General features: G+C 58.5%; 1 protein-coding gene across 4 annotated transcripts in view; it reads right to left on the minus strand.

Annotated features, from left to right (window-relative positions):
- Positions 1 to 2,901: 2,901 nt before the first annotated feature.
- Positions 2,902 to 17,366, minus strand: part of PACSIN1 (protein kinase C and casein kinase substrate in neurons 1) — a 50,272-nt gene continuing 35,807 nt past the window's right edge. For 3 of the 4 annotated variants that reach the window (XM_036072167.2, XM_078055472.1, XM_036072166.2), the window contains 9 exons: positions 11,441 to 11,572; positions 10,317 to 10,473; positions 8,887 to 9,122; positions 8,419 to 8,574; positions 8,147 to 8,322; positions 7,630 to 7,750; positions 7,403 to 7,530; positions 6,595 to 6,782; positions 2,902 to 5,790 (listed from right to left, as the gene is read on the minus strand). In XM_036072167.2, the coding sequence (XP_035928060.1) occupies positions 5,681 to 5,790; positions 6,595 to 6,782; positions 7,403 to 7,530; positions 7,630 to 7,750; positions 8,147 to 8,322; positions 8,419 to 8,574; positions 8,887 to 9,122; positions 10,317 to 10,473; positions 11,441 to 11,503 (1,335 nt within the window). In that variant the 5' untranslated portion in view covers positions 11,504 to 11,572 and the 3' untranslated portion in view covers positions 2,902 to 5,680. The remainder of the gene's footprint in view (positions 5,791 to 6,594; positions 6,783 to 7,402; positions 7,531 to 7,629; positions 7,751 to 8,146; positions 8,323 to 8,418; positions 8,575 to 8,886; positions 9,123 to 10,316; positions 10,474 to 11,440; positions 11,573 to 17,366) is intronic. The other variant, XM_036072169.2, reaches the window with a different exon arrangement.

Here is a 17,366-nt window from a genome sequence, read left to right on the forward strand (position 1 = left end):
GCACGGCCCCAGTGCCTGCACAGCAAGTGAGTGGCACATCCCTGAGGCCACCAGGGCTCAGAGTGGTTGTGGTCACAGTGGCCTTGGGGGGGGTGTTAAAGGAGGCTTCCTGGGGGAGGCAGCATTGAGCTGAGCCCACAAGGAAAGGGACCATTGATTGGTAGAAGCTGTGGGAGAGAAGCGGTGAGCCATCAAGGCCAAGGAGGGGCTGGAATGGCCCTCATCTCCTCCCCCCTCCCAGGTGGGGGCCGAAAGGGAGGAGCAGGACTGGAGCCGGTGGGAGTCTCCCCTTGTTCGGAATGGAGAGAAGGCGGCATCCTCCACGGCCTCTTGCTCTGCTATAGGTCAGGGTTTCTGCCTGAAGCGGCCAGGGTGCTAACCCTCTTACGGGGCGGGGGGGGGGGGTGTCCCTGAGCCCCTGTCTCTGTGAGGGGGGCTCTGGGATGGGACGGCAGGGGTGCAGGAAAGGGTGGGCACTTCAGCCCCCACCGTGGGACCCTGGTTCTGCAGCAGCAGACGGGGTGGAACAGAGGTTGGCTTGTTTGCGGTGTCTCTCTCGGAGAGAGTCACGGACCTCTGCAATGCCCCCTGCGAAGCCCCCCACGCCGATGGGGAGAGGTGGGGGTCAGAATGTGTGTGGGTGCGCGTGTGCGCTGGGGGACATGGGGACCTCCCACCCACTCTCCGGGGAGGGCAGCATGTCTCAGCTTCCCCACATTTGTTCAGCCAGCTCCCGTGTCCTGAGGACTGACTACATACTAGGTGCTTCCACTGCTTTTTTGTCATTAACCTTCCCAACAAAACTGTGAGGTAGGGGCTACTCCGCTCTTCTGCAGACAATGAAACAGGCTCAGAGCAGTTAAGTGACTTACTCAGAGTCACACAGCAGAACCGAGCACTGAACACACAACGACCGTGCTCTCTCTGCCCCTCCACGCCTCTTGCTCTGTGACTGGTCAGCACCTTTCGCCTCCATAACCCTCCGTTTCTGATGCCAGGCTAGCAGGAGACGGGACTGGGAGCCAGCCAGCGCTGCCCGGACCACTGAGGGTTAAACGCTGCCCCATACTGCTGCCTTCTGCCCCCGGCAATTTTATTGTCTCCAGAAGAAAGTTTACTCCCGGCAGTGAGCAAACAACACCTTGGCATCTGTCAGTTGGGACTGGACGGGCAGGAGGAGGGGGCCCTGCCCCAAGCCTGTGCCTCTCTGGGCCCCCGGCTGTCTGCCTCCTCCCAGGAAGGGGGCCGCCTGGGACCCCAGCCAGCGCTCAGCTCAGCTCTGCTGAACTGGTTTCGTCTCCAGCCTTCCTGCCCTGCCCCCAGTGGAGTCCCCGGAGCCACCTGCTTGTGTGCCCCCAGCGGGACCTGGGCCTGGAGCAGCTTGGAGTCTCAGGCTGGGGCTGGGAGGGAGGAAAGGAAGGGGGATTCATGGCTAGGAGTGGGGAGCTGGAGCTCCTCCAGAAAGGGGCGCTCTGGGGGGCGGGGTGAGGCAGCTCCTTGCTGAGAGGCTCCGACGAGGCACACATCCCCTAGGCAGGCACACACCCATCCACTGACACCTCGTGTGCTGACCGCAAACTCCAGATTCCTCTTCCCCCTCCGCACACCTGCCCATCAGAACCCCATCCAGCCCAGGTATTCCCCGACACTCTTCCCCGAACCCTCCTGCAGGGCTGCCCACGACTGCATGCAAGAGCCTGCTCAAATAAGGCAACCTTTGGTCTTTATTTGAAAAGATAAAAATCTTTTCGGAATGGAGAGAAGGCTAAAACCAGCGGCTGGTCACCCGTGCTGGATCTGGGGGATAAAGGACATGAGGTGGTGAACAGCTCAACCCCCTCCTTGACCTATTCTCCCTGTTTGAACGGAGGCCAGGGGAGAGCAGCAAGGGCAGGGGGGCTGTGGGACATTTGCTTTGAATCATGGGTTTGTGTCGGGGCTCTGCCAGGCTGCCCGGGCCAGAGGGGCCTCGGAGAACTATCCGACCTGACTGTGGGCAGCTGAGGTTGGGGTGCAGGTGGGGATGCAGTGAACTGGCGGCAGAGCTGGCCGGGCACCTGGGACTCCTGCCCAGCCCAGAGGAGATCTAGCTGCGGGTGGGGAGGCTGGAGCAGGGCTGGGGCAGAGTGAGGGCCTGGCACATCAGAGCTGAGAGCCCACAGCCTCCTCAGTCCTGCCCACTCCCTTGAGCAATCCTCCTGGAGGAGCCCTCCCCAGGGTCCCTCACAGAAATGCTGTCACAGGACAGGCAAGACACAGGAAAAACGTGGCATGATCTGATGTCACACCACAGGGAGCCTGGGATTGTGAACAACCAGGAGCCACAAGCCTCAGCAGTCACTTTTACAATTTGGCTTTAGAAATTAAAACCTGGGGCGCCTGGGTGGCTCAGTGGGCTGAGCACGCAACTCTTGATTTCAGCTCGGGTCATGATCTCAGGGTCGTGGGATCGAGCCCCACATGGGGCTCTATGCTCAGTGGGGAGTCTGCTTCTTCCTCTCCTTCTGCTCCACCCACCCCACCCCGCTCTCTCTCAAATTAATAAATAAATAAAATCTTAAAAATAAATAAATAAAAATTAAAACCTATTTAGGGGTCACCTTTGAACTCTGAGTTTGCAACCCCGAATGCCCCAGCGCTCTTGGTCAGTGCTCATCACCAGGCTCCCGGAACCCTAGGGCCACAGTCTCAGGAGCCTCAGAGACCATCTGTCACCCACCCTGTGCAGACAGGGCTCAGGGCCCTGGAAGGTTAGGGCCCAGCTCTCAGTCCTCCAGCCCATTGGCAGTCAGCCAGGACAGCACTCGGCATGCTGGGCACCTCCTTCCCGACACACCTCCCAACCACGGATAACTCCAGAGAGCTCGAAAGACACACAAGACTCAAGAGGACCACGTCCAGCCAGGTTGACACAGTTCTGGATTTTATCCACAGTCATACAATCACAACTGATAGATATATATTTGTATTTATATACCTTTAAATTACACGATCATGTACAAAACAGGTGCATTGCTGAGACCACAGCACTTCTCGGAGGGTCACAAGTGTCGGGCTAATGGAGTCAGGAAGCCTAGGGCAGCAGATGGTGGGCGGCAGGGCAGCCCCGGCCCCCAGCAGAGCCAGGCCGCAGAACGGTGGTTAACTAGGGACAAAAACACACGAGTCGCCGAGCCCCACAGGGCAGGCCCGTGCAGCATTGAGGGTGCGGGGAGGGGGCTACGAGAGGTGGTGGGCACAGCGAGGGGCGTGGCCCCCATGCTCGGGGGTGAGTGCCCCGACACCAGCACTGACAGGTGGGGCTGGGCCCCTAGAGCTCGGGGGGGGGACTACCGGGTGGGAGACCCTCCCATTCCGGGGTCCTGAGGAGCCTGGGGACCAAGAGACAGTGGTCCCAAACCGGGCCGTGGAGGTGGTTGCTCAGAAAGAATGGGACTTCAAGTCCCTGCTCCGGAGTGGGCAGCTGGAGTGCTGAGGGGACAGGCCTGGGGTCCAGCCAGGACCAGACCCTCCCCAGGTGCGAGAAAGCTACTGGCACGGAGAGGGGGAGCCCAGGCCCCAAGGTGTGGATGTGCCAGTTTCCTGTCTTCCAAGGGTACGTGGTAAAGGTCAAAGGCCCCCAACCTCAACTCCCACCTGGAGGAGAGGCTGAAGAGGCTTTTGGTCTAGAGTTGGGAGGGCAGAGGGCTACCGAAATCTTGCTTTGGGCTCTGAGGGGCCTAGGGCACATCTCAGGCTGCAGCAGATGCCCAGAGAGCAGTGACAGGAAATGGGGGTTCAGGATGGGGGGTGCAGTTTGCTTGTCCCTGGGGGTGCCATCGTCCCCACCCTTCAACTCCCCTGGCCCTGAGGGAGGCCTGGCCCACTGAGGCCCCTGCCAGAGTCTGCCAGGATCCTCTGGCACACATGAACAAGGTCAGGGTCTGGAGGCTGGGGTCCACGACCCAACAGTGGAGTGTTTGGAGAAGAAGCAGGGAGCAAAAGAGGACTGAGGGGTACCAGAAGGGCTGGGATATCACACTGTCTTTATCTGGAGGCCCTGGGAGCCAGGTGCTGCGGAAGGGGCTAGGTAGGGTGTCTGCAGTCCTAAGGCCCAGAAGCTCTGCTCGAGCTACAAGAAGTCCCGGGGCCTCGCCCCAGAGGTTCCAGAGAGACTCCTCCTTCCAGCCATTCCCCCCCCTCCCCTTGAGCGTTTGTCCTGCTCTGGTCTGCTTCCCAAGCCCCTGTGCCCACATGTGTGGGAGACGCTGGAACGTGGTACTACTACTCGGTAACCCGACACTGCTTTCCTTCACCAACCCCAGGGAACACTCTGGCTCTGGGCAGGCCCTTTGCCTCCTCTACCTCCCCCTCCCCAAAAAGGCCTTTCACTGAGACCCAGGCCTAGAGATATTGGAGCAGCTGCCAGCAGGGGGAATTCTGTTCCAAGGGCAAGGGCCGGTTGGGGAGGAGGGGACAAGGAAGAAAGACATGTGACTGTCCTGCTCCTGAGAGCCTGGGTTCCTCCCTCCTCCAAAGCCATATCTTTCCCATTGGCGCTACAGTGTTCCTGATGGTTCTAGGCTGGAGACTCCCTTGGGCCTTGCAGTGTCTTCTCGGGAAGGCCAGAGAAGGGCAGAGAGGGATGGGAGGCCCCAAGGCTGTCTTCTAGAGGCTGGCTGAACCTAGTGAATCTACGGTTTTAGATGCACACGGAGGGAGGGAGATGGGTGGGCAAGGTGCCCTCCTCCCCAGGCAATGGGAGGAGGTTGCTACTGTTGCTGGCTTTGCCCTGGGCTTTGAGGCCTCTCCCCCTGCCTGAGGACTTAGGAGAGGGGCGCAGGGTTTCTGCAAGTGACCGTGGGGTAGGGCTCTAAGAGCCTGTGCCCAAATTTGCTGATAACTGGAAAGAAGGGCCCCAGCAGGGTCTTGGTCCCTCAGCTGAGCCTGGTGTTGAGAGGACCGAGGGCCTGCCCCCTCTTCACTCACCCTCTTACACCCCGGTGACACTGTCACCAACTCCAGCTCTCCCCTTGTCATGTCTGGGGGAGTCTAGGGATCCCGGGAAATGTCCATGGGAGAAGAGAGTGACCATTCCTCCTCCAGCCCCACCAGTCCTTAGGGGTGAGGCTAGGAGAAGAAGGGTACTCCCCAGGGCAAAACGGAAGACTACAGACTGGGAGGCCCCCCTTCTCTGGGGTCTGGAGGGGAGGCCTTTGACAGTAGGGTGGTGGAGGGAGGGGAGCATGGTGGGGCAGAAGGAAGAGGTCAGAAAACCAGGCCCAGAGAAGAGGCGGGGGACAGACACTGGCAGCCTGGGGTTGGGGGGCAGGGGTGGGAAGCATAGTCTGTGGGGAGTGAGGCAGGAGAGAAGGGTCCGGGAGACAACCCTCAGGGCTCAGGAGACTCTTTGGTGGGATCTGAAGAGCAGATGTTGCAATGTCTCTGTTGGGCTAAGTACTAAGACCCTCACCTACCCTGGGGCCATCACCCCGAGTCCCACCACCCTGGCCTCCAGGCGGCCCTGCAAATGCTTCTGTCTCTGTATTTTTTGTTTTGTTCTGTTTTGACTTTTAAAAAAATAAAAGCTTGATCGGAAAATATGTCTGGAACTCTATGGCGAGGGAAGAGGGACAAGAGAGAGAAGGGAGGGGAGGCAGTGGACGAGGAGTGAGGGGTGGTGTGGAGGGGAGCAGGGCAGCTAGATGGCCTCCACATAGTTGGCGGGATAGAGGCCCAGCTGCCCACTGTCCAGCCGCCCGCGGCACCATCCTTGCTCATCCTCCTCGCCCAGCTTGGTGAGCTCATCTCCTAGGACGGGGACACAGAGGAGCGCATCGACAGGAGCTCAGAGAGAGCCACCCCCACCCCACAATGCTAGGTAAGCTCTCCGATACCATTACTCTGGGCCAACCCCAATCCCTCCCATGACTGCTCCAGTGCTGCTCGGGAGATCAGCCCCAGGTACACCCCGACCCCCCCACGGGCTGCCTCACGCCAAACACCTTGGAGATTATGCTAAGTGAAATAAGCAGAGAAAGTCAATTATCGTATGGTTTCACTTATATGCGGAACATAAGGAACAGCATGGAGAACATTAGGAGAGGGAAGGGAAAAATGAAGGGGGTGGAAATCGGAGGGGGAGACGAACCATGAGAGAGGATGGACTCTGAGAAACAAACTGAGGGTTTTAGAGGGGAGGGGGGTGGGGGGGATGGGTTAGCCTGGTGATGGGTATTAAGGAGGGCACGTTCTGCATGGAGCACTGGGTGTTGTACGAAAACAATGAATCGTGGATCACTGCATCAAAAACTGGTGATGTAGTGTATGGTGACTAACATAATAAAATTAAATTAAATTAAAAAAAAACAACCACCTTATCTGGGTCTCGGCCCTGCGCCCCCCCAAGCCCAGGCCCCGCCTCTGGCTTCCTTTTTAAGGTTCAGGCCCTTCTCCTAGCAGCCCCTGCACTCAGGCCCCGCCCCCACCCTACTGTGGGGTCCCACTCCACGTTTGGCCCCGCCCACGCACCAGGCCACGCCCCCACCGCATTCCCAGCAAATCCCGGCATCCCTTGCCCTCAGGCCCCGCCCAGCCCCGCCCAGCCCACCATACCAGCCTTGAAGCTGAGCTCATCCTGCTCCTGGCCGTCGTAGTCATAGAGTGCCCGCACACGCACTCCCTTGGCGTCGTCCTCGAAGGGGTTGGAGCCCCCATTGGCCTCATTGCCCCCAAATGGGTTCCCGCTCTCGTCGTCCGACCACTCGGTGGCATAAGGCTGGCCCCTGTCGTAGCTGCTAACGCTGAGACGTAAGGAAAGGCCCCAGCATGAATTGCCTCTCCCCTCGTCCTTAGGGCTGCCCCCTCCTGCCAGTCAGAGCCCTGGCCCCAAATCCCACCAAGGCTGGTGCAGGAATGGGCCTTGTAAGAGGAGGTCCCAAGCCAGTGATCCTGACAGCTCTTCCGACAAATGTGATGCAGGACTATTAGCATTACTACCCAGCCCTTGAGTGAGGGGATGCTGAAGTGGACCCCTGAGAACATCTGACCCCTCATCTGAGAAGGGCACCTCGTGGTTAAGCAGCGTGACCTCCTGGACATATCCTGGCTCTGAGGCTTACTAACTAGCTGTGTGACCTTGGGTAAGTCACTTAATCTCTCTGGGTTTCAGTTTCTCCATCTGCAAAATGGAACTCTATACACTTCTCAGAGTGTTGGGAGGCTTCATTAAGTTAATATATGGAAAACGCTTACACCAGCGCCTGGCACACAGTAGGTGCTCTCAGAGGATGACCGGCCACTGTCTCTGAGAGGAGCATGAGGTTGCTGTGATTTAGACCATTTCTTGTCTCCCGAGGTAAAACTCATCTGCCCCAGTATGTGGGCCCCTCTGGACCCAGGAAGCTCCACAGGAGGCACTCACCTGCCACGGTCCCCAGCCTGGGATGTGGTCTCCACCACTCCAGTGGCATTGGTCAGCGTCACCCCCTCTGTCTTCTTGGGCTGCTTCTCTTTCTTGGCAGTGGTGTGAGGAAGGTCTGGGTTCCACTCCTAGTGGGCACCAGGGGAGCAGTGAGGCAGGGGGGCTGCCCCCTGAGGTCTCTTCCAGCCTTTTCTGACTTCCCTTCCCCCATCCCCACACCTCCTCACCTCAAACTGGGGCCAGTTCATGGGCATGCCAGGGCCGCTGGTGCTGCGGAACCACCTGAGGTCATCCTGGGCGTCGGCCCCCCGGATGGCCTGCTCCAGCTCCCGGTACACGTGGACATAGCTGTGCACGGGGGAGATGGGGCAAGATGCACCATGGCCCCTTCTCATCCTCGCTGAGGGCCAGAGGGAGCCCATTCAGGGCACCAGGGTGCTGGCAGGCCCCCCAGCTAGGGATGAGGTGGGCTGGCCAAGGAGCAATCCCCGAGTGCGCACCCTTCCCTATCCCCGCCTTCGCCACTCCCCCAACCCTCCAGAGCAACACCCGCTATGTTTCTCTAGGGCCTAGTCTGTGTCAGCGGCACCAGGCAGTCACTGTCTCCGGAGCCTCTTCCCTCTGGGCCCCTGCCGCTCTGCCCCCCACCTCCTGTCCCGGTACCATAGGGCCCAGGGCGCCTTGCACACACTTCCACCCTCCGCCGTCCGTGTCCACGCCTGCCACGCCGCCACGCCCAGCTACCTGCTATTCTCGGCCAGGTTGAGGTGACGTTTGATGTCCAGCAGCACCTCCTTGAGGAAGACCAGCCGCTTTTCCTCGAAATGCTGGCACTGCTCGAACACCTGCTCCATGCCCTCCATGTACTGGGGTGTGGTCTTGCCCACGTCATCCAGCACCTTCTCATACTTCTCCTGTGTCTGTGGGCACCGGGGCAAAGGAAGGGTGAGACCCAGGCCTGCAGCCCCCAGCCACCTCCCACTCCGAGGGGCTCTTGGCCACCAGGCCCGCAGCACCTTCTGTACGTCCTGCTTGCACTTGTCCACTTTGTCCTGCAGCTTCTTCTGCTGCTCGGGCGTGACTGACTGCTCCGTCTTGCTATTCATCTCCCGCGTCATGGCCAGCTTCTCCTCCTTGCAGGCCAGATGGTAGGCCTTCTTTGCTGCCTCTAGCTGAGGGGCAGAGGGAGCAGGAGGGAGAGCTCCTACTTACCAGCAGGAACAGACAGGCTCCCTCGTCAAGCCCTCCCCCGCTGGGGGCTGGGCGCACACATTCGGAAGAGGCGGGAGGGATGCAGGCCCCAGCTCCAGGTATCTGGGAGCAGTGCCCACCCATCTGTGGATGTTTCTGCCGGCAAGGCAGGGCTGCTCCCCACGGGCACAACCCCAGCGGGTGATGTCCTGCCCGCCCCCTCTGATCAGACTGCCCCCCCCAAGCTCGGCTGCCCACCCTCGCCCCATCTGCAGCAGCCACCCACAGGGCACCTCCTTCATCTTCTTGGCCCAGGGCTTCTGGGCTTTGCGGAAGCCGTCTTCAGCTTCCTTGGTCTCCTTGAAGCCGCCCATGATCTGCTTGTGATAGGCATCCTTCTGCCAGTTCTTGACCTTCTCCAGGTCCTCGTTCAGCAGGTTGTTCTTCATTTCCTGGTGCAGTTCGCTCACCTTGTCCGCCTCCGTCATGATGGCCCCCCAGGCCCGCTCCAGGCTGCCATACTGTGGCCCTGAGGAAATGGTCATGGGGTCACGAGGCCCTCATCACGCGCCACCCAGGGGCCTCCCTCATGCCTCCTTACGCTGAGGCTTTCCCCGTACCTGGCATGTCCGCAGAAATGCCCTCCCCTGCTCGCTTTACAGTTTTATCCATCCTTCAGGGCCCACGCACCTCCTCCAGGAAGCCTTCTCTGACTGCTCCGTTCTCACACCCTGCAGCCTGCAGCCCTCACTGAATTCGTATAGCATCTGCCTCTGTGTCCACTTCCTATCTCCCCTGTCAGCTGGTGAGCCCCATGGGGGCAGCCTGGACCCCGCAAGCCCTCACAAGCCCAGTGCAGCACCAAGCACACAGTAGGTGCTTCAGGAATGTTTACTGAACGTAAAACTGAAGAAGCAGCTGGTGGCAGATGCCAGGAGGCCACTGGGACCAGACATTCCAGTCATTTGTTGGTCTATATATTGGGCATCAGCTCTGTTCCAGGCACTATGCTGGGGAGTACCAGGCTCAGCCCCTGCCCTCATGGGAGTTAGGGTCTTGTGGAAGAAAAAAAAAATTTAACAATTACATGGAACCCCCAACCTGAAAGTGTTCCAGATTAAAGGAATCTACCGACAGGACAACTAAATGCAGGATGTGATTCTGGATTGCCTTCTGGACCAGCACAAACAATTGCTATAATAAAATTTGCATATGGGCCATATTAAATGTCCCAAGTTTGATCGGTGAACCACGGTTATGTAAACAAATGTTCTTATTCTTGGGAGATACGTGAAGGATTTAGGGTAAAGTGGCAGGCCTCCCACTTAGATGGTTCCGAAAAACATATGCACCAAAGAAAGAGGGACTGCAGAAACAACGTGGTAAAACATTCACTGGTGAATCTGGTTGAAGGCTGTGTAATTCTCTCCACGATTCTTGCAACTTTTCTCTAAGTTAAAATTATTTGGAAATAAAAAGGTTGTCTGGTTTGGTTTTGTCTTTTTAATCCAACCTAAAACTGTACAAAGTCGAGTTGAACAGGGACAGGGAGACCTGGCTTGGTGTGGGAGGGTCAGAGCGTGGGTGTGGGGACGGTGCCTTCAACTGCGGGGTGGCCAGAGTGGGGGCAGGTGCATCCGGGTCGCGGGGTGCTCCCGGGGCCCCAGACTGTGGGCAGCCGGAGAGGGCCGGGGCGATGCGCCCGGGGTGGGCATGGGGGCACCTTTCTCAATGAGCTGGCGCCAGCGCTTGGCCCAATCCGTGAGCTGCTGCGCGTACGCCTTCTCGATCTTGGCGCGCTCCTGCACGCAGTTCATCAGGTCGTTACACAGGCGGTGGCCGTCATCGATGCGCTTCACCGTCCGCTTGTAGTTCCCCACCTGGCGGCCAAGCAGCGAGCTCGACTCCCGCGGGTTCCCTGCGTCCCCCGTACCCCAACCCGCCCAGGACGCCGCGGCCTGCAGGGGGCGCCCGCCGCGTCCTTCTGCCCCCCTCCCCAGGTGAAGCCTCGCAGCCCCGCGGGAACGCATTGGGGGCTCCCCCGCTCTCACTTTTGGGGGCCTCAGCGCCCTGCATCATACCCGACGGGCTATGCACTCCCTCACCCCACCTGACATATAATTTCCTCGCTGCCACAAAGTGCAAGATTTTTATAATTTGGACCCAGACTAGAATGAAATATTCATTTTGTTCTTGTGAGCTAAATGTATTATATTTAGAAAGTCATGTAAGTGTTGAGCTGAGCTGCAGCTTCTTGACATAATATTATGTTTTGTAGACACCTCATTAAACACTTATTAATATAGGTTTGGCAGTTTTCGCTTTGGGTTTTGGAAGCCAATCGAAAAAATTGTATTTCTTGGTCTCAAATAGTTTGGGAAGCTCCTGAAATGCTGGTTTCTAGGCTTGTCGCCACCTCTTTGTTGCTGTGGGGCTTCTGGAATTCACGCCACAGGGGCGGGGGTGGGGGTGGGGAGCCGCTGTGAGAGGCTGTGTAAGCTGTGAGGCCGGGGCCTGAGGTGCCGGGGCCTGAGGTGCCGCGGCCTGAGGTGCCGGGGCCTGAGGTGCCGGGGCCTGAGGTGCCGCGGTCTGAGGTGCCGGGGTCTGAGGTGCCGGGGCCTGAGGTGCCGCCTGAGAGCAGACACACAGGAGGAGCCTGGGCCACATCCAGAAACGCTGCGGGATCTCCCCAGGGGCAGCCGGGCCAGAGGGGCTCTGCGCTGGGTGGGCAGTCGTCTTACCTCATTTCACTGGACACCGAGGGCTTTGGAGGGACCCGAGGGGCTGGGGAGCAAGGCCTGAGGTGGTGGGGGGTGGGAGCCTGGGCCGTCACAGAAGCTGTCTCACCTCCCAGAAGCTGTCAGTGGTCTCCTCCGGAGCTAGCGAGGCCTCGTCGTAGGAGCCAGACATGGTGTAGCCGCGGGGCTGGGGGGACAGGTGGGTGTGCGGTGGCGGTCAGCAGGCGGGGCCGCTCATGCGCTGGGAGGGTAGAAGAGAGATCCCTGGAGAGGGGGGAAGTGCCCCACGTGCCCCATTCCAGGCCTGGGGCCCCAACGTGCTGCGGGCATGAGGGCTCCACAGGCTTGGGCCTTGCACTGGGATGGGGACTTCCTGCCGGGGGAATGGCTCCCCACCCCTGGCATAACCCCCAAAGCTCGTAGCACCCCTTGTGCGCATCCCCCCATCTCTCCTCCATGAGCCCTTCGCCCCACCTCCTCTCCCTCCCTTCTGCCCCAGACCATTCTCCAGCTGCAGTGTGGCAGCTCTTCTCAGAAGCCTGCCCCAACCACAAATGTTTTCGGGCTCCTGGACTCAGAGCTAGAGGAGAGGCACACAAGGACATATCTGCTTTATGGAAGCTTGCAGCCTGCCTCACAGACACACACAGCTCCTCAAAGCCAGCAATCGGGCTCATCCTTACGCATGTCCTGCACCCCCTCCCTAGGGCCTGGCACCCCGTAGGGCCCACTGGGGCTCAATGAACCCCAGCTGGCTTCTCAATCTGTCCCTCTTCGCACTGCCCCCACCCTGATCCACCCGAACCCTTCCACCAGGCCCAAAATACCCTGCTCAGCTCTCCCACGCAGCAGAGTCCCTGATCTCAACCCCTAGAACCTCCCCAGATGCCCCACCTGGAGCCTGGACCTGAGTTCCCTGGCCCAGGCTGGGCCCCTGTAAATGCCCTTTTGGCTGCCCTGGTACCCGGCCCCCAAAGCCTCCATTAGCCACTTACATGTCTCCTTAAGGGTCCCAAACATGCGGCTTCCTGGCCTATGGGTCAGACCACTGTGATCTGTGTAAACATTGGAGCTGCTCTGTGTGGCCTGGATCTGTCGGCAGGCATCGCGGCGGTCCAATCTAGGCCATGTGCTGCCCCAGGGCTGGGGACGCTGCCCTGCTGCCATCCCTCCCCCCCGCCCCCCCCCCCCCCCCCCGGCAAGAATGGCTCAGTAGTCAGGAGACAGGACCCAGAGGGCCAGGGACCTGGTCTTCAAAGGGGCAGTGAAGCCAGGGCAGGAATGACCCCATGAGGAGCTGCCAGCCTCAAGACAGGGGACGTCCAGGGGATGCCCCCCCGTCCCTGCAGCGCTCAGAGACTACGTAGCCCATGCCATGAGGATACTGGGGGAGGGCTTGCCTCTGCAAAGTCCGGTCCAATCTGGGGGTCCAGGGGATGCTCAGTCCTTACAGCAGCTCACCTTCAGGCTCAGAGCAGGTGGCATCACCACGGGAGGATCCTTGGTCAAGGATATCCCTCCCTTCTCTGGCCTCAGTCTCCCTATCTGTCCAGGGGCTAGTGCCCTTTTCCCAGTAATAACCCAGGAATGCCTTCACCTTGCTCCTCCCAGGCCCTAAGTATATTGTGTTCCTTTCCACTTAGCAAAACCTCAAACTTTCCCACAAACTCATGCACAGTGGGGGTGGGTGGGAGGGAAGGTGGCTAGAATCCATCAAGGGACAAAGAAAGGGTCTGGATTTTTTTTTCTTCTGAATTTGGCACTTTTCACTTACAAAGCAGTGTTCACTTCATAAAGAGCGCTGCATGTAGATACAGGAAAGTAAAAGGCAGGGATATTTAGTGAAAGACTTTCGGCCAGGTTAGGTAAGCATCTCTGGGGCCAGAGCCCTATCTAGAACCCTTGAAGTCACACCGAACTGTGCTCTTTGGGATCCAAATAATGCACAGCTGTCAGCGGGCTGGCGGTGGGGGCAGGAGGGGGTGGAGGGTAGGGGACAGGCCCTCATGAGAATGAAGGTCAAACCCACCCCAGGTAGTGGGGAAGTGACCTGATGAGCCTTGAACAGAGGGGGCAGGGGTGCGCCTTCTCTTCCCCACTACAGAGGCACGCCTCCCTTACCCCGCAATTCCAATGCCGCTCCTAGGAATTCACCTTCCAGCCAGCGGGGCGAACTGGCACTGCCTAATTCCATTTGCTGCAGCGCTGCTTGTAAAAGCCAAAGGCTGGAAACATCCCAGCTGCCTGTCCCGGGGACTGCTTAAGTAAATTCTGGTGCAGGCAGGCAACAGAATGCTCTGGTCCTGACCGGAGCCCTCCCCAAGCCATGGCACTGAGACAAAAGGAGCAGGGTGCAGAACAGGGAGGCTGCGGACGCTTCCATTTGTATGGGGGGAAATATACAAACAGGGAATACTTCTGGAAAGCTGGTAGCGTGGCAGCCTTCAGGGAACTAGGTGGCTGGGGGATGTGATGGGAAGGAGATTTGTCACTGTCAGTCCTTTATGCCTTTTATATTTTGCCTTGTGTGCATACATTGCAGTTTTTAAAACCCTCTGGCCGGCGTTGGAGGGAGCTGGGAGCCAGGACCGAGAGTGCGCTGGACGCCCGGAGGAAGGGGACCGTGCAAGCCCTGGCATGTCAGATAGCCAGGAATGCACCAGGGCAGAGACCAATCTCCACTCTGTCCAGACCCGGGGGGAGGGAGAGGACTTGCCGGGGCCCCTTTCTCAGTGCAGGCAAGTCATAGGTCTCCAGGCTCCCAGCTGGGGTAGCACGCGTCGCTCTAGCCTTGGGGGTCCCTGCTTGGTCACCAAACTGCTGTGTGACCTTAGGCGATTCACGTAACTGTGTCGGGCCTCGCTGTGAAATGAGGATGCTACAACCCAACGCTAGGACCGGATGAAATGGTGAGGGGCCAGGCTGGACCTGCACAGAGGCAGGAGAGGATGTGGGGGGGGGCACGTAGGCCCCCAGCACCACCTGCCAGACACACCTCCCACAAATCAGCCTCACACCCCCACCCTGGGCACTGGGGGGAGGCTTAACTCTGGTCAAATGGCAGGTCCCTCCTGAATGGTGGTCAGGAGCCGCCACTGAAAACGCTGCTTCTCTGAGAGTCGGGAAGCCGGTGTGGCCGACATCTGTCACGCCCATGGGCGAGCCTGATGAGCTCCGAGCAGAAGCCATCAAATGGGTACAGTGCCCATCTGACTTTTCTCCCTGGTGCTTGTAAAACAATCGCGGCCCTGCAAGCCCTTTGTCATTGATAATAACAACCAGCATTTATGGAGCAGAGTTGGTGCCAAGGACCGTCCATGTGTCTTAACTCATCAAATCCTGCCAGCACCCCTCTACGGCAGGTGCTATCACCCCCACGTTATTGCAGAGAGAGCCCAGAGGCTGGGACATGACCGAAAGAGCTTGTCAGCTCTCATTATTGATTTGTCACCACTGCCACAGTGGGGGCAGCAGTCCCGTAGCGGGCGGGGCGGGAGGGGGTGCTGTTCTTGTAGAGCCAGGGAAGGAGCCAGGTCTTTTTCGCCCACAAAGATGGTGCAGCCCTCAGCATACTGAATGGGGCGGGGGGGGGAGCATGGGGGGGGCATGGGCTCTGCTCCAGCGCTGCCACCTCCCGGGGGGGTTCTCAGTCAAGTCCTGTCATGGGGTCTGGGTTTTCTAACTCATCTGATGGGAAAACAACCATGTGACACTCAAATGGTTAAGAGGGTATTATTGAAAAATACAGACCATTTATGGAAGTGTGAAGTTTGCATGTTGGCCATGACCTTTCCTTTGGGAGAAAGGAGCCCCAGGGTGAAAAGCGTCCCTCCTCTGGGCCCCAGGCTTCCTGCCTGCTGCCTCTAAAAGCCCCTGGAGGTCCGGGGCCTTGGGCATGTTCTGTCCGCCCTGGCTTGAAGAAGGGACAGAGGAATTAAGAGCAGGGGCCCAGAGAGGGCAGGCGAGCTGCGGACAAAGGTGGCATGTAGATTCCTGCATCCTGCACGAGTCACTAACAATCACAGGAGCCCGTTTCTCCCCGCCGCCACCCAACCCATCAGCAGATCCTGGGCTCTGCTCTCAACCACCCTGGTCCCAGCCCCATCACTCTCCTCAGTGGCCTTCCTGCCTCCGACCTTGTGTCCCTCACCCCCGCCCCCACTCCAGTCTGTTCCCTGCCGCCAACAGCCAGAGGGACACCGGTAATACCTAAGTCAGATCCCATCACTGCCCTCCTCGGAATCCTCTTGTGACTCCCCATCTCCTCCAAGTAAAAGTCTAACTCCTTCCCAGGAGGCCCTGCATCTCCTCCAGCTCCACTGACCTCCTTGCTGCTCTAACCCCAGGGCCTTTGCACTTGCTAGGAATGCCCCCCGCTCCAGATTTCCATGTCTGCTCAAATGTCCTAACCTCCCCGCATTTCACTTGACACTCTTTTCCCACCCCCAGCACTCTCCTGTCTCCCTTTCTTCGCTTTATTCTTCTTCACAGCACATGTTACCATATGCCAGGCTCCCAACATTAGAGTATTCATCATGTTTGTGTCTTCCTCTCTCACTGTAATGTCAGCTTGTTGAGGTCAGTAGTTTTTGTCTGTCTGGTTCTCTGCTGTATTTTCAGCATCCAGAGCAGTGCCTGGCACATAGTTAAATGCACAGTACGTTTTTGTTGAATGAATGAATGAATGAAAGCCAAACACCTTCTGGAACATTCATTCATTAAATAGTAGAAATATTGAATTCTGTCCCTCAGAGCCAAATATAGTCACCTGCACATAGTAGATATTCAAAAAATGTTGATAATGATGGTGATACAATCAAAAGCCAGAATCTCACCCAGATCCCACCTGTCCTCTGTTCCCAGGCCTCCTGCTTCTCTGGGCATCCCCTTCCTCTCCTCTTGGCCAACACTCAGGGTCCAGTTCCAGGGTCTCTTCCTCCTTGATCCTCCATGAGGATTCTGCCCTCGGCGGGGAGCCCTCCTTCCCCAGGGAGCCACAGCGCACAGACGAGGCTGTTCCATTACCCCTGTCCTCACTCTCCCTTTATACACCCTACACCAGCCATTTCTGGGCACCCGCTGTGTGCCACCTCTTCATACCTTCATCTCCAGTCCTCGAGACAACCCACTGACATGGGCGGTGACTTCCTTGTCTTCGCTGAGACTCAGAGAGGTTAAATGACCCGTCCAAGGCCACACAGCAGGGAGGACACAGAGTCAGATCCAGACCCGGGGTGAGTCCTTCCCCTGCCCCCCACCAGGTGCCCAGTACAGAGCCAGCCCTCCGTAAGTGTCACCCCAGCCCTCCTGGCCTGAGACATTCCCCCAAGGGAGTGGCTGGGCTCAAACCCGGGCAGGGCCATGGGAAGCCAGAGCTGCCTCGCCCTCACCCAGGATGGTCTTCAGGTCCCACAAACATTCCCAGCAGCAGCCCTGCTCCTCACGTTACCCCGAGATGGACGGGCTCGCCGCGCCTGACTTGGGGTCACACCAGGACCCTTACCAGCCCCTGCTGGGGCTTCAGATGCAGCTGTAGGTGCTGTCCTTCCACCCCTCCCTGTGATGCATACCCCTCCTCATTCCAGTTTCTGCTGCTTTGCTCACGCCTTCCCTCCTGCCTGGGGTGCATGCTGTCCTATCACTCACCCCTCCCCAAAATACAATAACCCCGCTTCCCTTCAAGGGCCAACTCAGTCCCACCCCCTCCAAGAAGCTTTCCGTAAATATGCCAGCCCTCACCTACTTCCCCCCTACACCCTGGTGCGGTTCTTCGTCACACCTGCCCTAAACCACATCTTGCTGGTTCCCGCCAGACAAGTCGAGAAAACCCGGCTACATGAGCACAGTGGTTGACAGCACTGCTTGGGGGGCCAGACAGGATGACTGAGTTCAAATCCCGGCTCTGCCGCTTGCCGGCTCAGTGACCATGGTAAGTGTCTTAAACTCTCTGTACCTCAGTTTCCCCCTCGGCAAAATGTGAGGGTGAGGGTACCAGCCCACAGGGTTATTGTGAAATGATGTGCAGTGTGCAAGAG

Source organism: Halichoerus grypus, chromosome 9 (assembly GCF_964656455.1).
Source record: "Halichoerus grypus chromosome 9, mHalGry1.hap1.1, whole genome shotgun sequence".
Taxonomy (NCBI): Eukaryota; Metazoa; Chordata; class Mammalia; order Carnivora; family Phocidae; genus Halichoerus; species Halichoerus grypus.